This window comes from Pezoporus wallicus, unplaced genomic scaffold (genome assembly GCF_028554395.1).
Source record: "Pezoporus wallicus isolate ANWC-B61680 ecotype Strahan unplaced genomic scaffold, APGP_CSIRO_Pwel_v1 contig_8341, whole genome shotgun sequence".
In the NCBI taxonomy this organism is placed as follows: domain Eukaryota; kingdom Metazoa; phylum Chordata; class Aves; order Psittaciformes; family Psittacidae; genus Pezoporus; species Pezoporus wallicus.
Genome location: NW_026638083.1, coordinates 1732904 through 1750391, shown reverse-complemented (window position 1 = coordinate 1750391; position 17488 = coordinate 1732904). Strand labels below are relative to the sequence as shown.

At 55.8% G+C, this 17488-nt stretch overlaps 1 protein-coding gene across 13 annotated transcripts in view; it reads right to left on the bottom strand.

Annotated features, from left to right (window-relative positions):
* The window catches only part of KCNT1 (potassium sodium-activated channel subfamily T member 1), a 115581-nt gene that overhangs the window by 45252 nt on the left and 52841 nt on the right, over positions 1-17488 (bottom strand). For 11 of the 13 annotated variants that reach the window (XM_057409099.1, XM_057409101.1, XM_057409094.1 and 8 more), the window contains 26 exons: positions 16958-17057; positions 15994-16050; positions 15548-15596; positions 15014-15073; positions 14090-14164; positions 13659-13742; positions 13143-13237; positions 11412-11592; positions 11156-11320; positions 10300-10436; positions 10014-10077; positions 9548-9656; positions 9071-9179; positions 8224-8373; positions 7850-8088; positions 6404-6620; positions 5202-5307; positions 4926-5098; positions 4636-4707; positions 4208-4342; positions 3831-3942; positions 3289-3390; positions 3090-3173; positions 2600-2728; positions 2173-2193; positions 1184-1487 (listed from right to left, as the gene is read on the bottom strand). In XM_057409099.1, coding sequence (XP_057265082.1) covers positions 1184-1487; positions 2173-2193; positions 2600-2728; positions 3090-3173; positions 3289-3390; positions 3831-3942; positions 4208-4342; positions 4636-4707; positions 4926-5098; positions 5202-5307; positions 6404-6620; positions 7850-8088; positions 8224-8373; positions 9071-9179; positions 9548-9656; positions 10014-10077; positions 10300-10436; positions 11156-11320; positions 11412-11592; positions 13143-13237; positions 13659-13742; positions 14090-14164; positions 15014-15073; positions 15548-15596; positions 15994-16050; positions 16958-17057 — 3129 coding nt within the window. Of the gene's footprint in view, positions 1-1183; positions 1488-2172; positions 2194-2588; positions 2729-3089; positions 3174-3288; positions 3391-3830; positions 3943-4207; positions 4380-4635; positions 4708-4925; positions 5099-5201; positions 5308-6403; positions 6621-7849; positions 8089-8223; positions 8374-9070; positions 9180-9547; positions 9657-10013; positions 10078-10299; positions 10437-11155; positions 11321-11411; positions 11593-13142; positions 13238-13658; positions 13743-14089; positions 14165-15013; positions 15074-15547; positions 15597-15993; positions 16051-16957; positions 17058-17488 lie in introns of all 13 variants that reach the window. The other 2 variants (XM_057409095.1, XR_008972135.1) reach the window with 2 other exon arrangements.

The window sequence follows — 17488 nt, the reverse complement described above, 5'->3', positions numbered from 1 at the left end:
CTGGGACTCATAATGTAGGAACAAAAGAGAGGAGGGGGATAAACCACTGCCAGCCCTTGCCTGGAGTGCCCTGAGCCCCTCTGCCCTGCCGCAAGCCAGCTTTCCAGCCTTGCTCCCTATGGGGCTGGCCAATGCCTGCGGCCGTATGCCCTCCACTCCAACACCCCCCTGTGCTGTGTTTCTTTACATTTTCTCCCCTCTTTCATGTACCTCAGGGGCTGTAAGGGAGAAGCCAGAATGGGGAGAGGAGGAATAACCCCCCCCCAGCCTCCCGAAATCGGCTCCCATCCCGGCCAGGGCATGGTGCCAGCCTGCAAGCGAGCAGGGACAGACGGACAGTCCTCGAGAATGGAGCAAACAGGCGGCAGCACAGGATGGCTTAAAAGAAAGAAAGGAAAAACCAAAGCAAAACCAAACCAAGGAAGCTGCAGGCTACAGTGGTGTAACCAAGGTGGGGGGGAATCATCTGTGGGGGGACACAGACACCAGCACTGAGCGGGTGAGAAGCTTCACGAGAAATGCAGCTGCACGGAGGGACCCTGAGGGCTGCAGATGCCCCGGGGCCATGCAGGCTCGTCGCAGCCAGACATCGGTTTCGTTCGCACACAATGAAGCAAACCACTCATCCCTGCAGCTACCGAGAGGTTTTCCATGGAAGTTTTAGGAAGGATTCAAGTCTACAACAAAAGGGGTCTGCGCCAGCTGATGGGGCTTCACTTCTCCCTGCTGCATTTAGGGGTTTCTCGGGCAGGAGGGGTTAGCTGACCTGCAGGCAGCGTGTCCTGAGCCGCCAGAAAGCGGGGGGCAAGCGGGGCATCGCGCCCCAAGGCTGCGCGGTGGCACCTGGTCCCGCTGCAGGCACAGGGGCCAGAGTCACTCTTGCCGCTGCGAACTGCTGCCTGGACCCATCCCAGAGCCCCCCATGGGGGTGGCAGGCGAGGGGGGCTCTGCGCTGCAGGGACCCCAGCCTTGAGCGGAAGCAACAAGCAAGCTGGGGAATGAGGCATTGCTTGAGCCAAGCCCGGCAGCGCCTGCGGGGTTAGGCTTGGGGATTAGGCTTGGCACGGGGTTAGGCTTGGTATGGGGCTGGGTTCAGCTCGGGGTTAGGCTCGGCTCGGGGTTACCTGAGGAGCCCACGAGAGGGACGCAGCCCCGCAGAGAAGCGCGCCCGCACGGCACTTACCGTACCCGGTTGTGGGCAAGCCCAGGTGCTTCATGCGGTTTTTGACGAGCTCGGAGAGCTCCTGGCGCTCGGAGCGCCGGTACAGGCTGAGGCGCTGCTGGCTGATCCACTCGGCCGTCTTGCTGGAGTGCTTGTTGCCCTTCCTGCTCAGCCGCCGGGCCCACTGCATGCTCTTGCGCCGCAGCAGCGGGTGCTCCGACTGGTCGCTGGAGCACGAGTTCCGGTGGTGCCCGGTCTTGATGCCCCAGTGCTCCTTGACGTCCTTTGTGTCCTCGCAGTCCTCCACATTGATTGAGATCTGTGACTGGAAGCCCAGCAGGTCACGGGGGGCAAGGGGGGAGCTGGAAGAGCCCGTCCTGCCTCTGATGGGGTGGGTGTCTCCCTTGGGACGGGATCCTCCCTCTGACACACACGCACTCTCCCAGCACATCATCTCTGTGCCGCTAGAACTGCCCGGGCATCAGACAGGGGAGAAGTGGAGTCTAACAGGCACCTGGTATCCTTTACACCATGCCTTTGTCTTCCTCTCCTTCACCTTACAGTACACATGCTGCTGCACCTCCAATGCAGAAATCCCACCGGAGAGCAGGAATTTATTAATAAAGTGGTTTAAAGCATCTCTAAGGAAGAGGTGGATGGCATTTAATTAAATGTCAACTTTTGGCTCCCTGTAGCTACTTGCCACAAAGCTGAAAACTGGAAGGATTTACAACAGAGCCTGGCTCACTCCCCTGCTCCTTATCCCAGTTAATTACACTTCAGGGAATCAAGGACTTTGGCATTCCTGGACTGCTGACGCTCAGCTGGCATCACCCTTCCATGGGGACAGGCAGTGTGGTGGCACTCAGTGGCCAGAGGAGCTGCTGGCACAAGCCAGACCATTGCTTGCCCACAGGCCAGCCTCCAGGTTGGGGGGGGCAAGGAGGCAGCGCTGGCAGCCAGGATAATGCCCAGCACCAGCCAAGCACCCGGACACAGACGGCACTCACCTGCGTCCTGATGTCGTGGGGCTGCAGCAGGGGAAAGGAAGGAAAACCAAAGTGAGCCCAGCAAAGGGGCAGCCCCACTGTGCCACAACCCCCCTCCTCACCCAGCGCCATGCAGCATGGCAGAGCTGTGCCCATAAAATCCCCCTGTCCACCCGCAGCCAGGCTGCTGCCTGCAGACCTGGCACTCCCATGGACCAGCATATCTGGCTGGGAATCAGGACACCACCACCACAATGCAGACACAGAGCCACTCATGAAACAAAGGCGGAGCTTCCCCTCCCCTCGTTCCTCCCCATTGATGCTGCACCCAGGTCCAAGGGCCCCATGGACGTGGCCAGCCCCATGGAGCACATCTCTGCTGTGTGGTGATGCTCAGCTGGGACCACCAGCAGCCGCTTCCAGGCACACACCACCACCATGCCCCTACCTCAGAGGTTGCAAACATGTGTGACTCCGTCCTGTAAATCCCAATTGGAATCTCAGCGCTGGAGGAGCAGAGCTTCTGGAAGAGGCGGCCGTAGGTCCGGATCCACAGGTCATCTTCAGTGATCTTCATCTGAGCAACAGATGACAAACGTCAACCATCCTGCGCCATGCAAAGCCACCTGAGGAGCACCTTAGCTTTACCCCACCTCATCCCTGTCAGTCCCAAAAGTGAAGGTCCACGGAAAGACCAGGGGCAATTTCCAACCTTCAAAACAAGGACTTTGGTCCTTGGCAGCTCTTGGGCTTTTGTACTTTTGGTAGCACTGAGGTTCCCCACACACAATGGAAGGGGAGCAATGACCTGGCAATGTTGCCTACCCCCCATCTTCCAGGGTGGAAGATGGGAACCCTCCATCCCCATGCACAGACTGACAGATCCCACCAGATCCGTGATGACCTGATGGTTTCAACCCTGAGGACTTGGCACCTACCGCACACAGGTAGCCGGAGCCTGGCGTGGTGTCGAGGCCCAGCAGCAGCCGAGTGATGGTGATCATGTAGTCCTTCACGAACGACTGCGGGGGGACGTTGGGCAGGAACCCAGAGAAAAGGCTTGCTCAGTTATGCACTGGGGGATGCAAAGGGGTGGCCACAGCTGCAGGGTGCACACAGAGCCCGCTGGGCTCTTACCTGGTAGAGCAGCGTGTCCAGCATGCTGATGCTGAAGACCCTCCCGGCTGCAAAGGGCAGCCGGAACATGAAGGCCAGGTTGGAGCCATTCTCTCGCTCTTTCTGGAGGAGGAATGGGAGATGTGAACACCCACCGGGGCTTGTTCACATCCTCCAGGGCATTTAGCAATGGGTTGGGGCTTTCTGACACGGGCTGAATGCCCCGGTGTGTGGTTCAGGGGTGTTTTCTCCCTTGTTGGAAGATCTGTCTCAGCAAAGTGACTTCGCTGCCTCCCCTTACTGCAGTCACAGCAGTAAACCTGATGCAGAGGCCCAGCACAGCAGTAGTACAAACCCCCACCACTGAATAAACACACAAATAGAAGGAGGCAATGAGCCCAAAGATCAACTGCTCACTCATTCTCTGCAGGTTATCTCAGGTAGATGCCCACTGCCTATGGTAGCTGCAGCATGCAGAAGAGTACAGGACTTTGAGGAACACTTTGAGTCACTCCCAGCACTGACTTCCCAGGCCCCATGTGCAGGGGAAGACTTTCTCTTACCTTCTCTAGCTTGGAAAGGGCAAGAGAGTAACTGTCCTTCGCTCTGAACTGCATGAACCTCATGTTGGAGGGGTGGGTCAGCTCCGTGATAATGCTGAGGCTGGGGAAGAGCCTGCAATGGAAAGAGACCTGTTTTCCTGCAGCTTACTCAGAAGCGAGAGCGTTCCATGTATTTAAAGCCTGCGGAAGACCAAAACCATCCCTGTACCTGTCTGAGGTCAGAAAGAGCTGATGAGATGCTGTTTCCCAGAGCAAGTCCAACCACAGGTGAGTCCCACTGCCCGTAGCCACCACCCTGGCCACCAGCAGCCTTCCCAGCCTTGCCTGCAGCACAGCTCAGTGGCCATGCAGGAGCCAGGGCAGTGCTCACCCCTCACCTGAACATGGTCTGGACATTGACAATGGTCTTCGCATCTGCCATGTAGTCCTCCTCGGCGCTCATCGTGCTCTCCTTGTCCACAACAACCAGGTTGTCGGCGTAGATGATGCCGCACTGCAGCAAGCTGTCCAGGCTGGGCAGTTCCCAAAGAGAAGAGCGCAGGGTCAGCCCTTGGAAACGACACAGGGAAGCAGCACGCTGCGACGTGCAGCGCTACAGCAAGCCCGGGCTGCTCCCAACCGCCGCCTCTGCGCTTGCTCCCATCTACCAAGGGGGTTCGACAGCCCACGAAGCCAAGGGTGGGCTCAGCTCTACGGTAGCAGCCCTGGGGCTTCTCATGGGATGACCCGAAAGTCTGGCTTGGGGTAAACTCAACACATTTAGGCAGTGCCATAAGCTACAAGGGACGTAAGTGGAAACGCTTACTTGTCGATCGTGCCCTCCATGTAGTAAACCATGGGGAAACAACAGATGGCTTCCAGAAAGTGGTGCTCAGGCCTGGAGGAAGAGCAACAGAGAGCAAGGTGCTTCATCAAGTCCATGGGGTAAAGATAGACACAAAAACCCACACAGGAGTTCCCAGGGCCAACATAAGCCACGATGCCCAACAGTGGCACTGCCATTCCCCCACGCATCCATCCCCACAGTGTGAGATGCTCGTGAAGTCACAGGGGAGGGCTCAGTGCGATGGAAAACATCCACGGAAAAGTACTTGCTTGTTGTCCAGCAGCAACACAATTGGGTTCAGCTCTTTGCGGGACCGATAGTACGCACGAAGGGGGACAATGAAGTTATAGAGCCCGTTCCCAGCCGTCTCTGCCGAAACGATAATCAGTTTGTTCTTAAACCCGTAGGCTTTGGCATCTTCAAAGCTGTTGTGCTTGCAGCCCTGTGCGGTGGAAGGCAGCGCAGGGGCTCAGCGTGAGGCTCTCACCCACCCACCACGCACGGAGCCGTTTGTCCCGTCCCGGGGGGCTGCAGCCCCGTTGTACCTTGTCCAGCCTCAGGCAGCAGAATGGGGCCTTCTCCGGTAAAAGGTGGCACAGAGTCGGGGAGCTCCCGATGTAGGGGGAGTTCGGGGGGTAGCCTTTCACGTACCTGCAGCAGAGACCAAAACCAGCAGCGTGAGGACATGGGGGGAGCTTTCCATAGGCACAACGCTCAGGTGCTGGCAATAACGTTTAGGAACAGCAGCCCAGGATTCAGCACTGGTTGATGCTCCACAACTCCCCCCCCCCCGCAGCAGCTGGAGGTCTCCCAAAACGCACGTATTTAGGAATGATTTTTGCCATACAAAGGGTTACGAGATTGTAAGTAAGCAGTGCTCCCAGCAGAGGGGAGACGGCAGCAGATTAAGCACCATTAAGCATCCTTTAAGGGAGGCAGAGCAGTGAGCTCCAGGAGAGGAGGGTAATGCTGAGCCACATAAAGAAACAAAACCACCTCATGGCCCATTTTAGAGCTCGTTTAAAAAAATCACCATTTGCATTTCTAATGGAACCAGAAGCCGAAATTTTCCTTTAAAGAACAGCTAAAAGCGGACCTGAATTAAAAGCCCATTTGTGAGAGTTTGCAGCAAACTCCCCACACGGCTGTGACAGCATCCAACAGGTAACCGGTAAAGCGAGTGCTTATCTGGCTGCCATAAACTAACAGCTTGAAATGTTTATTTTGTGAGGTTTTATTTATATGCCATGGAGAACAGAATCCCTTTCATGTCAGTGAGTGAGGGGAGGCGAGAGGACTGATGGAACAACCTGCCCATCCCCAGCAGTGTCTGCCTTGGTGCAACTTCACTGGTACCCAGAGGAGGCGTTTCCAAAGCACCCCAAAAGCAGTGATTGCCTATGTTGCACATGTACATGTGCTCATGCAAAAGCTGAGAGGGAATGAGCCCCAGCACCCCATAAGCACTATCAAACACCCATCATTTACAATGGTCCCCATCTCTCTGAATGAATAATAGAGTCTTAGAATGGTTTGGGTTGGAAGGGACCTTAAAGCTCCTTCAGCTCCAACCCCTGCCACGGGCAGGGACCCCTTCCACTGGAGCAGCTTGCTCCAAGCCCTGTGTCCAACCTGGCCTTGAGCACTGCCAGGGATGGGGCAGCCACAGCTGCTCTGGGCACCCTGTGCCAGTGCCTCAGCACCCTTGCAGGGATGGAGCGAGGAAGAGCTCAACCGGGTGACTCACTCCACGACCGCCGAGCCCTCCTCGTCCGACTGCGTCATCTCATCCTCCGACTGGTCGCTGAGCAGGTCGCAGGGCAGCAGGGAGGAGGTGTCGGCCAGCTCGAGGACGGGCGCGATGCTGGGCCGCCGGTTGCCGGAGCCGTTCTCCGCCGGCAGCGCCAGCTTGCTGCTGTTAGCGGGGCGGCACTCGGTGTTCTGCAGGTCCATGGCCACTGTACCTGGACACGGCGGGGAGGGAGGCACAGCAAACGCGCTATAAGGCGGTGAAGAGCGCTGAGTCAGCAAAGCATCGTGCCCTTCAGCCCTGCCTGGTAAATGCAGCCCAGAGGAAGCTAAACCATCCGTGGGCACAGGGAGTGCAAGCAAAGCACCCACCAGTGAGCTCTGCTTGGGCACTGCTGTGTGGAGCATCTCCCTGGGGCACAACTCCTGTAGTGGGTGCAGGCTGCTGGCCCTGGAGACTATCACCTTCTCTGTCTCCCCACCGTGGCCACCTTCATTAGGCTGGCTGCACTACTTGCCCACCTATTGCAAAACCTGGCTTTATAGCAGTTCATTATTCAGCTGTAGCTCAGGGAGAACAACCACCCAGCCTCACCCCGCTTTGCAGGCTCTGGGAGACACCAGCCACGTTAGGAACAAGCTGATGCCACCGTGTCTGTCCTTGCTGGGAAGCTGCCCTCCCCATGGACACCCCTTTGCCCCCATCATCCTCAAGCTTCCTAGGAGAGGCAGGCAGGCAGCCTCCAACACAGCACAACACCCTCCTCCACTTCCTGCATCCCTGCTGATGAGCTCTACCTCTTCACCCAGGGCAGGGGAGGCCTCCCCAGCCTGTCCTCCTTCCAAAACTCAAACCTATTTATGGAGCTTTAGCGCACACTGAGCCCTCCAGGCACCCATGCGATTTCCCTCCCTCTCAAAGGTCCCTCTGCAAATGACCCGTGTAAGGAGAACACTGGCAAACGCTGCTGAGCAAAGCGCCCTGCGCCTTGCTGGAGATGATCAATGCAAATTGCTGCTCATGAGTACAAACGCATCACTTATTTGCCTGAAATATAATCTGCTGGTGCAGCTCAGCCTCCCCAAAACCCGCTCTGCCCAGATACAAGCTGGAAGTAGTGACTCATGGCGTTTTTTATGGGAGGAAATGCACCACTCGCTGCAGAGCGAACTGCGCTCCTCGTCGGGCTGTGAATCACGGACGTGATTTAGGATGTGGCCATCGGCGTTCATTCTTCCAGCCAGGGCTTGGGGGGTTTATGCAAATGCTGTTAATAAGCATGGGCATCAATCTTTAATAACGATATCTGAGCTTGCTGAGAGCAGCCAGGGAGCAAGGAGCAGGGTGTATTTTAGAGGGGAGGTGACTGTGGAAGGAGATGGAGTGTGCAGGCTCCTGCCCCATTCTGGGGACCCTCACTACCCCCCTGCCCCACCAACTCACCCATGCTGGCGATGATGCTGTGCACAGGCAGGCGGGATGGACCGTCATAGGTACCTCTCCCAGCAAAGCCCTTCTTCTTCTGCTTCTCCTCCTGCTTGAAGATGAAGGCAGAGTTCTCCTCCTTGGTGATGTTGATGTAGAAGCAGGTGTCGGACGCTGCCATGATGTGCCGCGGGCCGGGGTTCAGCAGGATGCTCTTGTTCTCCTCCCTCCGGACGCCGATCAGGCAGACCCCGTACCTGCTCCGGGAGCACAACGGGGGCATTCACAGCTAGAGAATGCTGCACAAGAGACCTCACAGCACCCTCCAGCCCCAGCCCTGACCCCCAGAGATGCAGAGTGCCAGATACTCCGCATCCACCCCTAGCTCTCACTTCTTGTGCGCGTGGAAGGCGGCGTAGGTGAAACTCTTCCCTTCGTACTCCATGAAGAACTTGCTGTCGCCCATCCGGATGTGGTAGACCTCATTGCCCGAGCAGCGCCCGTACATCCGCTGCCACTGCTCCGGGGACTCCTGGCCCTCCCTGCAATGACAGCAGCAGCAGCGTGCAGGGATGGACCCCCCGATGGTGCCAGGATGGGACCCGCTGGCGCTGGCACAGGCCCCATTACACCATCCATCCCCGACAGCGGGAGTGCTAATGAGCACTGAAGCGTATTTAGCCCAGCAGCAGTGCGATCGCAGGGACGTGCCACCGTGAGCTGTGGTGCTTGCAGCTCATTTTCATTGCTGATTTTAAGTGCCTTTTTATTCAATGAGGGCTCCCGGGGGGTGCAGAGGCAGGGTTCAGAGCCCTTGTTGGCAAACAGCTCCGAGCACAGGGAAGGAGCCGTCTGGCAATGAGGTTTCATAACTCCTTTGGTGGCACTTCACCCAAAACGCAGACACTTGTGACTGGCCAAGGAGCTCAGGACCCACAACCCTGCCGTGTACGGACCTGCCAAACAGCCTGCAGGACCTGCGTTTGCACGAGCTGCGAATTAACCCTCCCACCAGCAGGTACCATGCCGGTATAAAGACAACACCTCAGTTCCCAGTCCCTGGAAAGCTGCTGCTGGCAGCCCACCTGCACTGCTGCGCTCTCCCTGCAATACGGGCTTCTGCTCCCGACCTGGAGCAGGGTCCCTGCTGGGTTCCTCTAGACCCATGGCAGACCCTCACCCTCTCCCCTGGGCCCAGAGCATGGGCAGGCAGGGCAGGCAGGGGCAGGCAGCACTCACTGGCCGCGGGAGGTGTGCACCAGGAGGGTGATGAGGGTGGAGGTGGCGGGGCAGACGCAGTTCAGCGCCAGCATGGCGTATTTGCACTCCTCTTCACAGACGACGTGATCTGAAAGGCAGAGGGGGCTGTCACTGCCGCAGCAGGGAGGGGGACGGAGGGGTTCCTCGCTGACAGTGCTGGGGTGGTGCTTGGGGATGGGTGCTCCCTCCTCCTGCTGCTCCTGGGGGGGGGCTTTCAGCCGATCGACAGCCCCTGAGCAACACCATGAATGGGGTTGATGCAGGCAGGAAAACAGGGACAGGCAGACACCACAGGAAAGGGTGACACCAGCCCACTGAGGCCACGCTGCTGCAATGTGTGGGGTTCACACGTTGCTGCAGGCTTTAGTGCGCATCATAACAGGGCTGACAGCCCCTTGCAGCAGACAGAAGCCCGTCCTGAGCTAATTCTCTTCCCGCACAGCCCCTTCAACTCACCTGCAAACTTGACGTGGAACTTGTTTTCAGGCTTTAGAATCTGAACATAGAGGGGACAGTTCGGAGCAAAATCCTTCACAGCCCAGGCCCTCAGGATGGTCTGGTGATCCTACCGAGGAAAAGAGCAAAAGCTGCTTGTCTGATGGCTTATTTCCCCCAATGCTTCCAACCAAGGATGAAATGCAAAGCACCCGGCCACCATGGAGACCTATGGCAAAGGGTCCTCCAGCACCCCAATGGGGGAGAGCTGCTCCTCCTGCTCCCCAAAACCCAGCACCGATGGGAAACTGGGACAGCAGAAGGAAGATGAACCCGCAGGGGCTCAGCTCTCAAGCCCACGCTCTCACTCCAGCTGCCTCCTGATGCCCTCCTGTGCTGGGCAGAGGCGAGATGCAGCCATCACCCCGGTCCCTTATGGCTGAGGAATGAACGATCTCTGACCATGCCACCCCTAGGCCTGGCTCACCGCCGCCGTGCGGTCCACCTCGTTCCGGCTGCTGAGGATGAAACAGGCTTCTCCATTGTCCATCCTGCAAACAGAGAGCAGCGATTCCATGAACTGCAACGGCCAATTGCATCTGCCCGTACCAGCCAGGGCACTGCCAACCCCCTCTGAGACCCCAACGAAGGCATGCAGGGACGCCCATCACCATGCATCTGGGCTGACATTACTGGGGACCCTCTCTGTGGCTCCAAGGTCTGCACGGCAGAGCCGGCCTCGCCGTGGCTGTGCAGCGTGTCCCTCAGCTTACTTGGCTCTCATGAGGTCCTGGTCCTTCAGCGCAGAGCCCTGGAGGTAGATCACTCGCTGTGACCACAGGGGGATCTGCAGGACCCGCCGCACCTGGATGTCCATCTCTGTTGGGCAAAGTATCACCACGTAGTAGTCCTGAAAGAGAGAGGCTCCCGTGGGTCGGCAGGACGGAGGTCCTGCACATGGGGCTTTGCTGCTCTGGGGCTTCTGGTATTTGCCCTGGTGTGTGACACCCCCTGCTCCAGGGTCCTACAATTGTCTTGGGAAACACATCAGCATCATCTTCACCCTGTTCTGCGTAATAAAGCCAATGCAGGCACATCTGACTATGGAACTAGCAGAGAGCTGCGTGCTCACAGCAAAGTGACTGCAAGGAGCAGGGGTTTACAGCTTGAACGTCAAGCTGGAGTCAAGGCTGAGTGCTGGTAATGAAATGTATGTGAATGAAATGCAAATCTTTGACACATCTGTGATCCTTTCATCCTGGGAAGCAGGAAAAGCACACCCATTTGCAAGAAGATCACTCATTATATGGGGATACTCCAGTAAAAGCTGGCTAAATCCCCCAGAGGTTTAGCAATTACATGTTCTGTTTCCGTCTGAGGCTGTTCATTCAGCAAATACGTCTTTTACATTTAGAAAAGTCCCTGTGGTCCCACTCCATGTGCTTACACAGAGCTGCAAGAGGCCTGGCCAGAACACAGGGGGGAACAGGCAGAGAGAGCCCTACCATGAAGACAGCAAAGCGAGGCGGCCCTAGGGTACCACTTGTCACCTCTCCTTGGCCAGTAGAGCACACGCTGCCACATCCACTGCAGCTGGGCAGAGCACCCACCGCCACGCCTGGTCCTCACCTGCAGACGTGGGTGGGCATAAAACTCATTGAGGAAGTCCATGAGGAGATCGATCTTGAGGGAGCTGACACAGAGGACGACGTGCTTCTCCGTCTGGGCGCGGTGACGGCTGTAATTGCCTCCCGACTTCTGCCGCTCCATCCACAGGTAGACGAGCTCCTCGAACTGCAAGCGAAGGCAGAGAGCTGCTGTCCCCATCGGCAGGGCTGCCCGGGCGCAGGCTCTGCATCCCTCTCCATCCTCGGGCAGGGCTAACCTGGAGCGGCAGCACGACGAGGGCGACGCAGATCATGATGACGACGAGGAGCTGGGAAGGCCAGATCTTTGGTGTCACGTCTCCGTAGCCCACAGTGGAAAAGGTGACGATGCAGAAATAGAAGGACTTGAAGAGGGAGAGCTTCTCACCTGCTCTTTCTAAATGCTGGATGCCACAGGTCCTGAAGGGAGAAAGGGCACATCACAGCGAGTGCTGCCCTGCCCAGCAGACAGGCAGCGCCTGTAGCGCCTGTTGAAGTCAGTAGGGGACCCTAGAACGCAACTTAAACCCATGTCCATGGAGGAAATCTGTCTGTAACAGCTGTCAGCATCAGCAGTGGATTTATGTCACCAGCAGAAGTGATTCCACTACTGACGCTTACAGATGAAGGATTTATTTTGATGTGGCTGCTCACCAGAGCGACACTGGGAAGTCTAGGACATGGCTGATGGGTCACAGCAAGTCTGTGCCATGGAAAACATGTTGAACATCACCCGGGAGCTGCCATTGCATTGCAAAAAACCCCAAATCATGGAAGGAGGCAGCTTTCCCAGTAAGGCTCTGGAGAGACTCATCCCATGGGAAGGGCTCCCATATGAGGGATGTGCTCCAGCAGGCAGGAGGCAGATCCTATTCCTATGGCACTGCTCTTGGAAAGCTGTATCACAGAGCCACCTCGCTACCAGCAGTTTCTAAGTGATCTTGCTAAACGCAAGCATGATCTAAGTCATCCCGTACCCAAATTGTAGCCCTGTCACATCCACCAAGACACACAACCACGGCCATAGCAGGCTGGAGGTGCCATGGGCAGGGAGCACTGACGAGCTCTGCGGCTGCATTAGTCACTCACAAGAGAAGATTGTCTTTATTGCCAAAGACTCATGAGCCTAAAAGCTTCATTTCCTGACCATTCAGCAGCTCAGTGGTATTAGATGGTTCAAATCCAGACCAAGGGAGCCAGAGGAAGCTTCAAAAAGCCTAATTTAAAGCTAAGTACCCAGCAGTGAGAACTGACTCCTCTATAAAGAGCTGCCCTTGTCGCTGGCAATGCGCAGGGTAAAAGGGCCAGTTAATTAGCAGGAGCCCCAGTGGCCTATTACACAAATGAGCTCTTTGTGTAATAGGTATCTCAAGTGGTATCGTGGTGGGGAGAAGAGCGTGGTCAGGACCAAGGAGTGCAATGGGTCCTGGTGAAAGAGACATCACACATGTCTGAGCCTGTTCCCGCAGGAAACTGCTGGCCCTTCCCTTAACCCTGCAGCACTCACAGCCCTGCTCTGCATGCAGCACCCGTCTCCCTCCAACACCCTCCAACGCCATTAACAGGTTTCTGTTCAAACCATATAATTAGGGAAGATGATCATGATCAGTTTCTACAATACACCTTCCACTAGAGCAGGTTGCTCCAAGCCCCGTCCAACCTGGCCTTAATGCCAGGGATGGGGCAGCCACAGCTTCTCTGGGCAGCCTGTTGTGCTTTCCCCAGTGCTCACAAACCTCTCGGACTGAAAAATCAGGCTAGAAGACTAAAAGCAGAACCTCCTCCGACTTCCCACATCACCACTTTATGTCCTGGCAAGGCCACCCCACCCCAGACAAGAAGACCTCACCCCACCTCCCTCTCCTGTAAGCCCTGTAAGAGCCTGGCTCCATCAGTCCCCCCTAGGACACGCGAAGCTGGTTTCCCTGGGTGAAAAAGGGTGGTTTAGTGAAAGGAAGAGCAACGCTTACCCCGTGAAAACAAGACACAGGAGGGTGCAGATCAGAATGAGCACTTGGTTAAACATCGCAGACTGGGTCCTTTGTATGGCTCGGTGTAGGTCGTTCTGCAAAGAGAGGAGAGGGCTCTCACCAGCTCAGAGAGGCTGAGGGGAAAGTACCCCTCCAGGTACCGACCGCTGCCTCACTGCCATCAGCACTGCCCACCCAGATGAAGAACAGGCCAGACTCTGGCCTTTGAAAAGGGATGTGCACTTCTACGAGCAGCTCTGGGCTCTGCTGCCAGGAGGAACAACCCAAATGGGCCCCTGGGAACGGCTGGAACATCTCGTCCTGATGTAATACCGTGTCCTGGCGACAGCCAGAGGCCATGCCTCTCAGTGCGCAACCAACAGAATCAGTGTGGCTCTGACACCAAAGGGCTCCCGTTTCCCAGCGGGTCACTGCACAGCATCACCAGCTGGCAAAGCCTCACCTCCCACCAAGCCCAGGGCAGGTGAAAGGGGTGGGATGCATCCGGTCACTCACAATCATGTTCTCCAGGGCGTATTTGGCAAGCCAGCAGTTCAGAAACACGGGAATAAACAAATTTCGCAAAGGAGGCCAGAATATCTACAAAAGCAAGGGTTAATCACAGAAAAAAACCCATGTTTTTACAAAAACAACCCCTATAAACAGCCAATTTGAGCCCTGTTGAAAGGATCCATCTCCAAAACTCAGCACTGGCCTTTCCAGAGGCTGCCATTGAAAGCAGCCCGACTGCAGCAGAGCAGCTGAAAAGGGAAGATGGTTTTTGGGGTAACACTCCAGAGAAAGTCATTATATTGAAGAGAAAATATCCTGCCAGCTTTAAATACTCCTTGGCCACACCCCCATTTTTCTTTATTTCCCCACCAAAACTACAGCACTTGTTAAACTCAACTTAAAGCTGCTTTCAAATGTCACCGGGAAACACTCACCGTGATAATAAATGGCACCGTGTTGATCATCTCCAGGATGAATGAAATGCGGAAAATCTGTTCCCAGATGTTCCCCTGAGGAATTAGAAGCAAATAATGATTAAGGAAGCTTAACGATCTGCCAAAGGACAATTAAAAAGCTCCCACTCTGCTACAGACCCTGCTAGATGGGGGAAGGATGCCAGAGGAGCCACAAAGATGCTCCAGTTTGCCTGCAGGAGGGGGATGCAGTGCTGGCAGCAGGTACACAGGCAATAAAACCTCCCCAAACTGCTCAGTCCTTTCTGCAGCCACGACATCCCTCTGTCCATCACTGCTGCTCCCGAAGCTGGGGATGCTGCATGCAGTGCAGTGCATAATACAACGCTGCACGCAGGACAGAGAATGAGGGTGATACAGATCACTGGTGATGCAGGGTCTGAGTCTCTGCTGCCAACCGTCCCAGTTGAATGTGAGAAGATGCCATTTGTTAAGGTCACTTTTCTTGGCCATTTTAAGGGGCTTTGGTCCAAAGGAGTCAGCTTGTGCCTCTCCCTGTCTGGCTTGGAGCAGTGCCGGCTACCTCCGGCGGCAGCAGACCTCAGCACAAGCAGGAGTCGTGCTGCCAGGCTCAGCTCCAGGTCCTCAGCCTTAGGAAGCTCAACATGCTTCAATCTGTCCCCCATAAAAACAGCGAGCTTTGGTAAACGGGGCTGAATTTAAAGGAAAGAGATCCCCCCCGCTCTGCTCTGCACAACACTTATCCAGCAGCCTGGGGGGGAATGAGGGAGGAAAACAGCCACAGCCGGCTGAGCCATCACTGACACTAACGTCCTCTCGGGATGCCTCAGGCTCCAGACAGCTCAAAGGAGGCGAAATGAATTCACACAGGGGGATCTGACCCAGGCAGTGCATCACTGCCCACTGCCCCCGCAGGGCACGTACCTTGTAGCTGAGATAGATGAGCAGCATGGTCTCCAGAAAGCTGATTAAAGCTATGCTGACCTGCAGAGACAGACACCAAAGGCTGCTGAGGGCTCCTGTGATGCAGCATCAGTCATCAGAGCTCCCTGAGCCCGCCCTGCCCTGTGTGATGAGGAGCCCCTGGGTATCGCAGATGAGGACCTGTTTGCTCAGGTTGGATGTGTGAGCTCCAGGCAGCCCCGAGCAGGAGCTGACGGGTGCTCAACCCTCTCACAAGCCATTCCCCAGGCAGTGCACAGCCTGGAAACAGCCCATTATGGGTACAGCTGCGTCCAGGTGGGGAGGAACTGAGCCAGCACCATGGTTTCATCTTCCTACAGCGTTTTCTCTCCTATCCATCCCGGTGACTTTCACCCAGGGCCACGTTGTTCTCCCAGCAGAAGCCCCAGCTCATTTTGTGCTCACTGACCACAACCCATTGCCCCTTGTTTCAGCACAGGATGCACAGAGACCTGCTGGCTCCCACACAGCCGTGCCCGAGGGGTGGGCGCTCACCTGCACAGCCCACAGCGGCGTTTTCCTGTCCACCCAGAAGATGTGTGACCTGCATGGAAAAATCAACCCAGATCTAATCCGTAGCCCAAACAGCAACGCTTTCACCCCCCACCAAACACTAATATGAGGCTGTCATCGAAGCAGGATCCAGCAAAGGACTGGCACTGGTTGTTTGTTCCTTACTGCGGTTTGTTCAAGCAGTAAGGAACATTTTGTGTTAATGCGTAAGTGCAGCGTTAATGGCTGCACAGGGAATAAATCATTCCCAGGGGTACAGTCACAAGCACTGTCAATTGCTTCAATCCTGGGATGCTGCTGTGCATGCCTCGAGCAGCCCTGAGACCAAGAAATGGCCCCGGGCAGCTGCCAGCAGCAGCCACATCCATCACTGCGTTCCCGCACCCTGGCAGAGCCGGACCCCAGCACCGGCACAGCTCTCCACTCACCAGTTTATCTTCGTGGACTGGTTGAACGCGGTGTAATTCTGTTTTTCACATTCCCAGCTATAAGAGAAAGGCAAAGGAAGGGAAAGCAGTCAGTGAAGGGGAGGAAGGAGCAAGCGTGCTGGTGTTGAATCCCCAAGGCTCATGGGGTGCCCTGGCTGCTGTGTCCTGATGCAGGGAGAGACCCCAAAGAACACTCCCATGGATTCAAACACACACTGGTCCCTACAGCAGAGGCTGTAGCATTCCCTCTGGCCAGCCCCTATTTTGCCATGCACCCTTAAGAAAGGGAACTTTCCCAAACAACATCTGTGCTCAACTGTTCAGGGATGTGCATCTCTGTCATGCTTAAACCTCACAGATTTGAAGCCACGTTTGGAGCACGAGGATGTACTTGGTAGCTCTGCAACCATTGCAAAGAGAAGGTTAACTTGCTAATTCTCCTCGCTCTTAGAAAAACCCCACTTTGTATGTGGGCTAAACAAAGCAAGGACACATTAAAAATAGGCTTACGCCGAAACCCAGAGCAAAGCTGCTGTATGTAATCATTTGTCACCTCAGGGATTTAAATGGCACAACGTATTCCTTTCCCAAACACTTAAATGGGATTTAGCAGAAGTGTCTTCAAGGGCATCAGCATTCAGAAAACACTTCCATGGCGATGCACTGAAGTCATGAGCCATTGCCTGTGTCTGAAGGCCACGGTGCAGCCCTGAGCATCAGAACCAAACAGCATCGGAAACGAACATCACCCTGAATTTTCCCCCCAGCTCTTTGCTGTGCAGGGCCAGCAGACACCCACATTTGAGCAGGGAGCAAAGCCTCCAGACCAGCAAGTTTGCTAAAGTACCAATTGAAACAGAGTGAGGAAAGCCCCCGCTTGTGCATCTTCACACCTGCTGTAAGCACCGCATCCACTCTCATCGCTGCATGCACTGGGGAGCCCAGTGGCATCACTGGCACTCACCAGCCTATGCCCTCCTCCGGGTTGTCGAGCAGGACACGGACGATGTACAGGAGGCAGGTGAGCAGCTTCAGGGAGAAGTTGAAGAGCCGGATCCTCAGACCTGCGGCAGGCAGAGCACAGCATGGGCCAGGCAGCACAACCCAGGCACCCCACAGCACAGCCCCACGCACCACAGGACCCCACTGAGCCCAGGGTAGCACACAAACCTTGCTCGTGCTTTGCATCATACCCAGTGTCAGACAGGAGACCAACACAGCCATAAATAACCATGAGTCAGCTCCTTGCTGACCCCAATAGATGTGAGACACAAATGAGGAGTTGCTGGACTGTATCCCCCTCATTAGCAAGCATCCATTAAAAAGCATCAGACAGCAGGGCCAGGGCCCCACTCTGCTCCCGGCTTGCGTGAGGGATGGCGAGCAAAAGCTGCTGCTTTATCCACAATCCATCTGCAGCCGGTTCATCGGGTTGTTACTCAAATTACAAGTGAGAAATTCATCACATTTTCATTAAAAACTTCCCCGTGGGCAC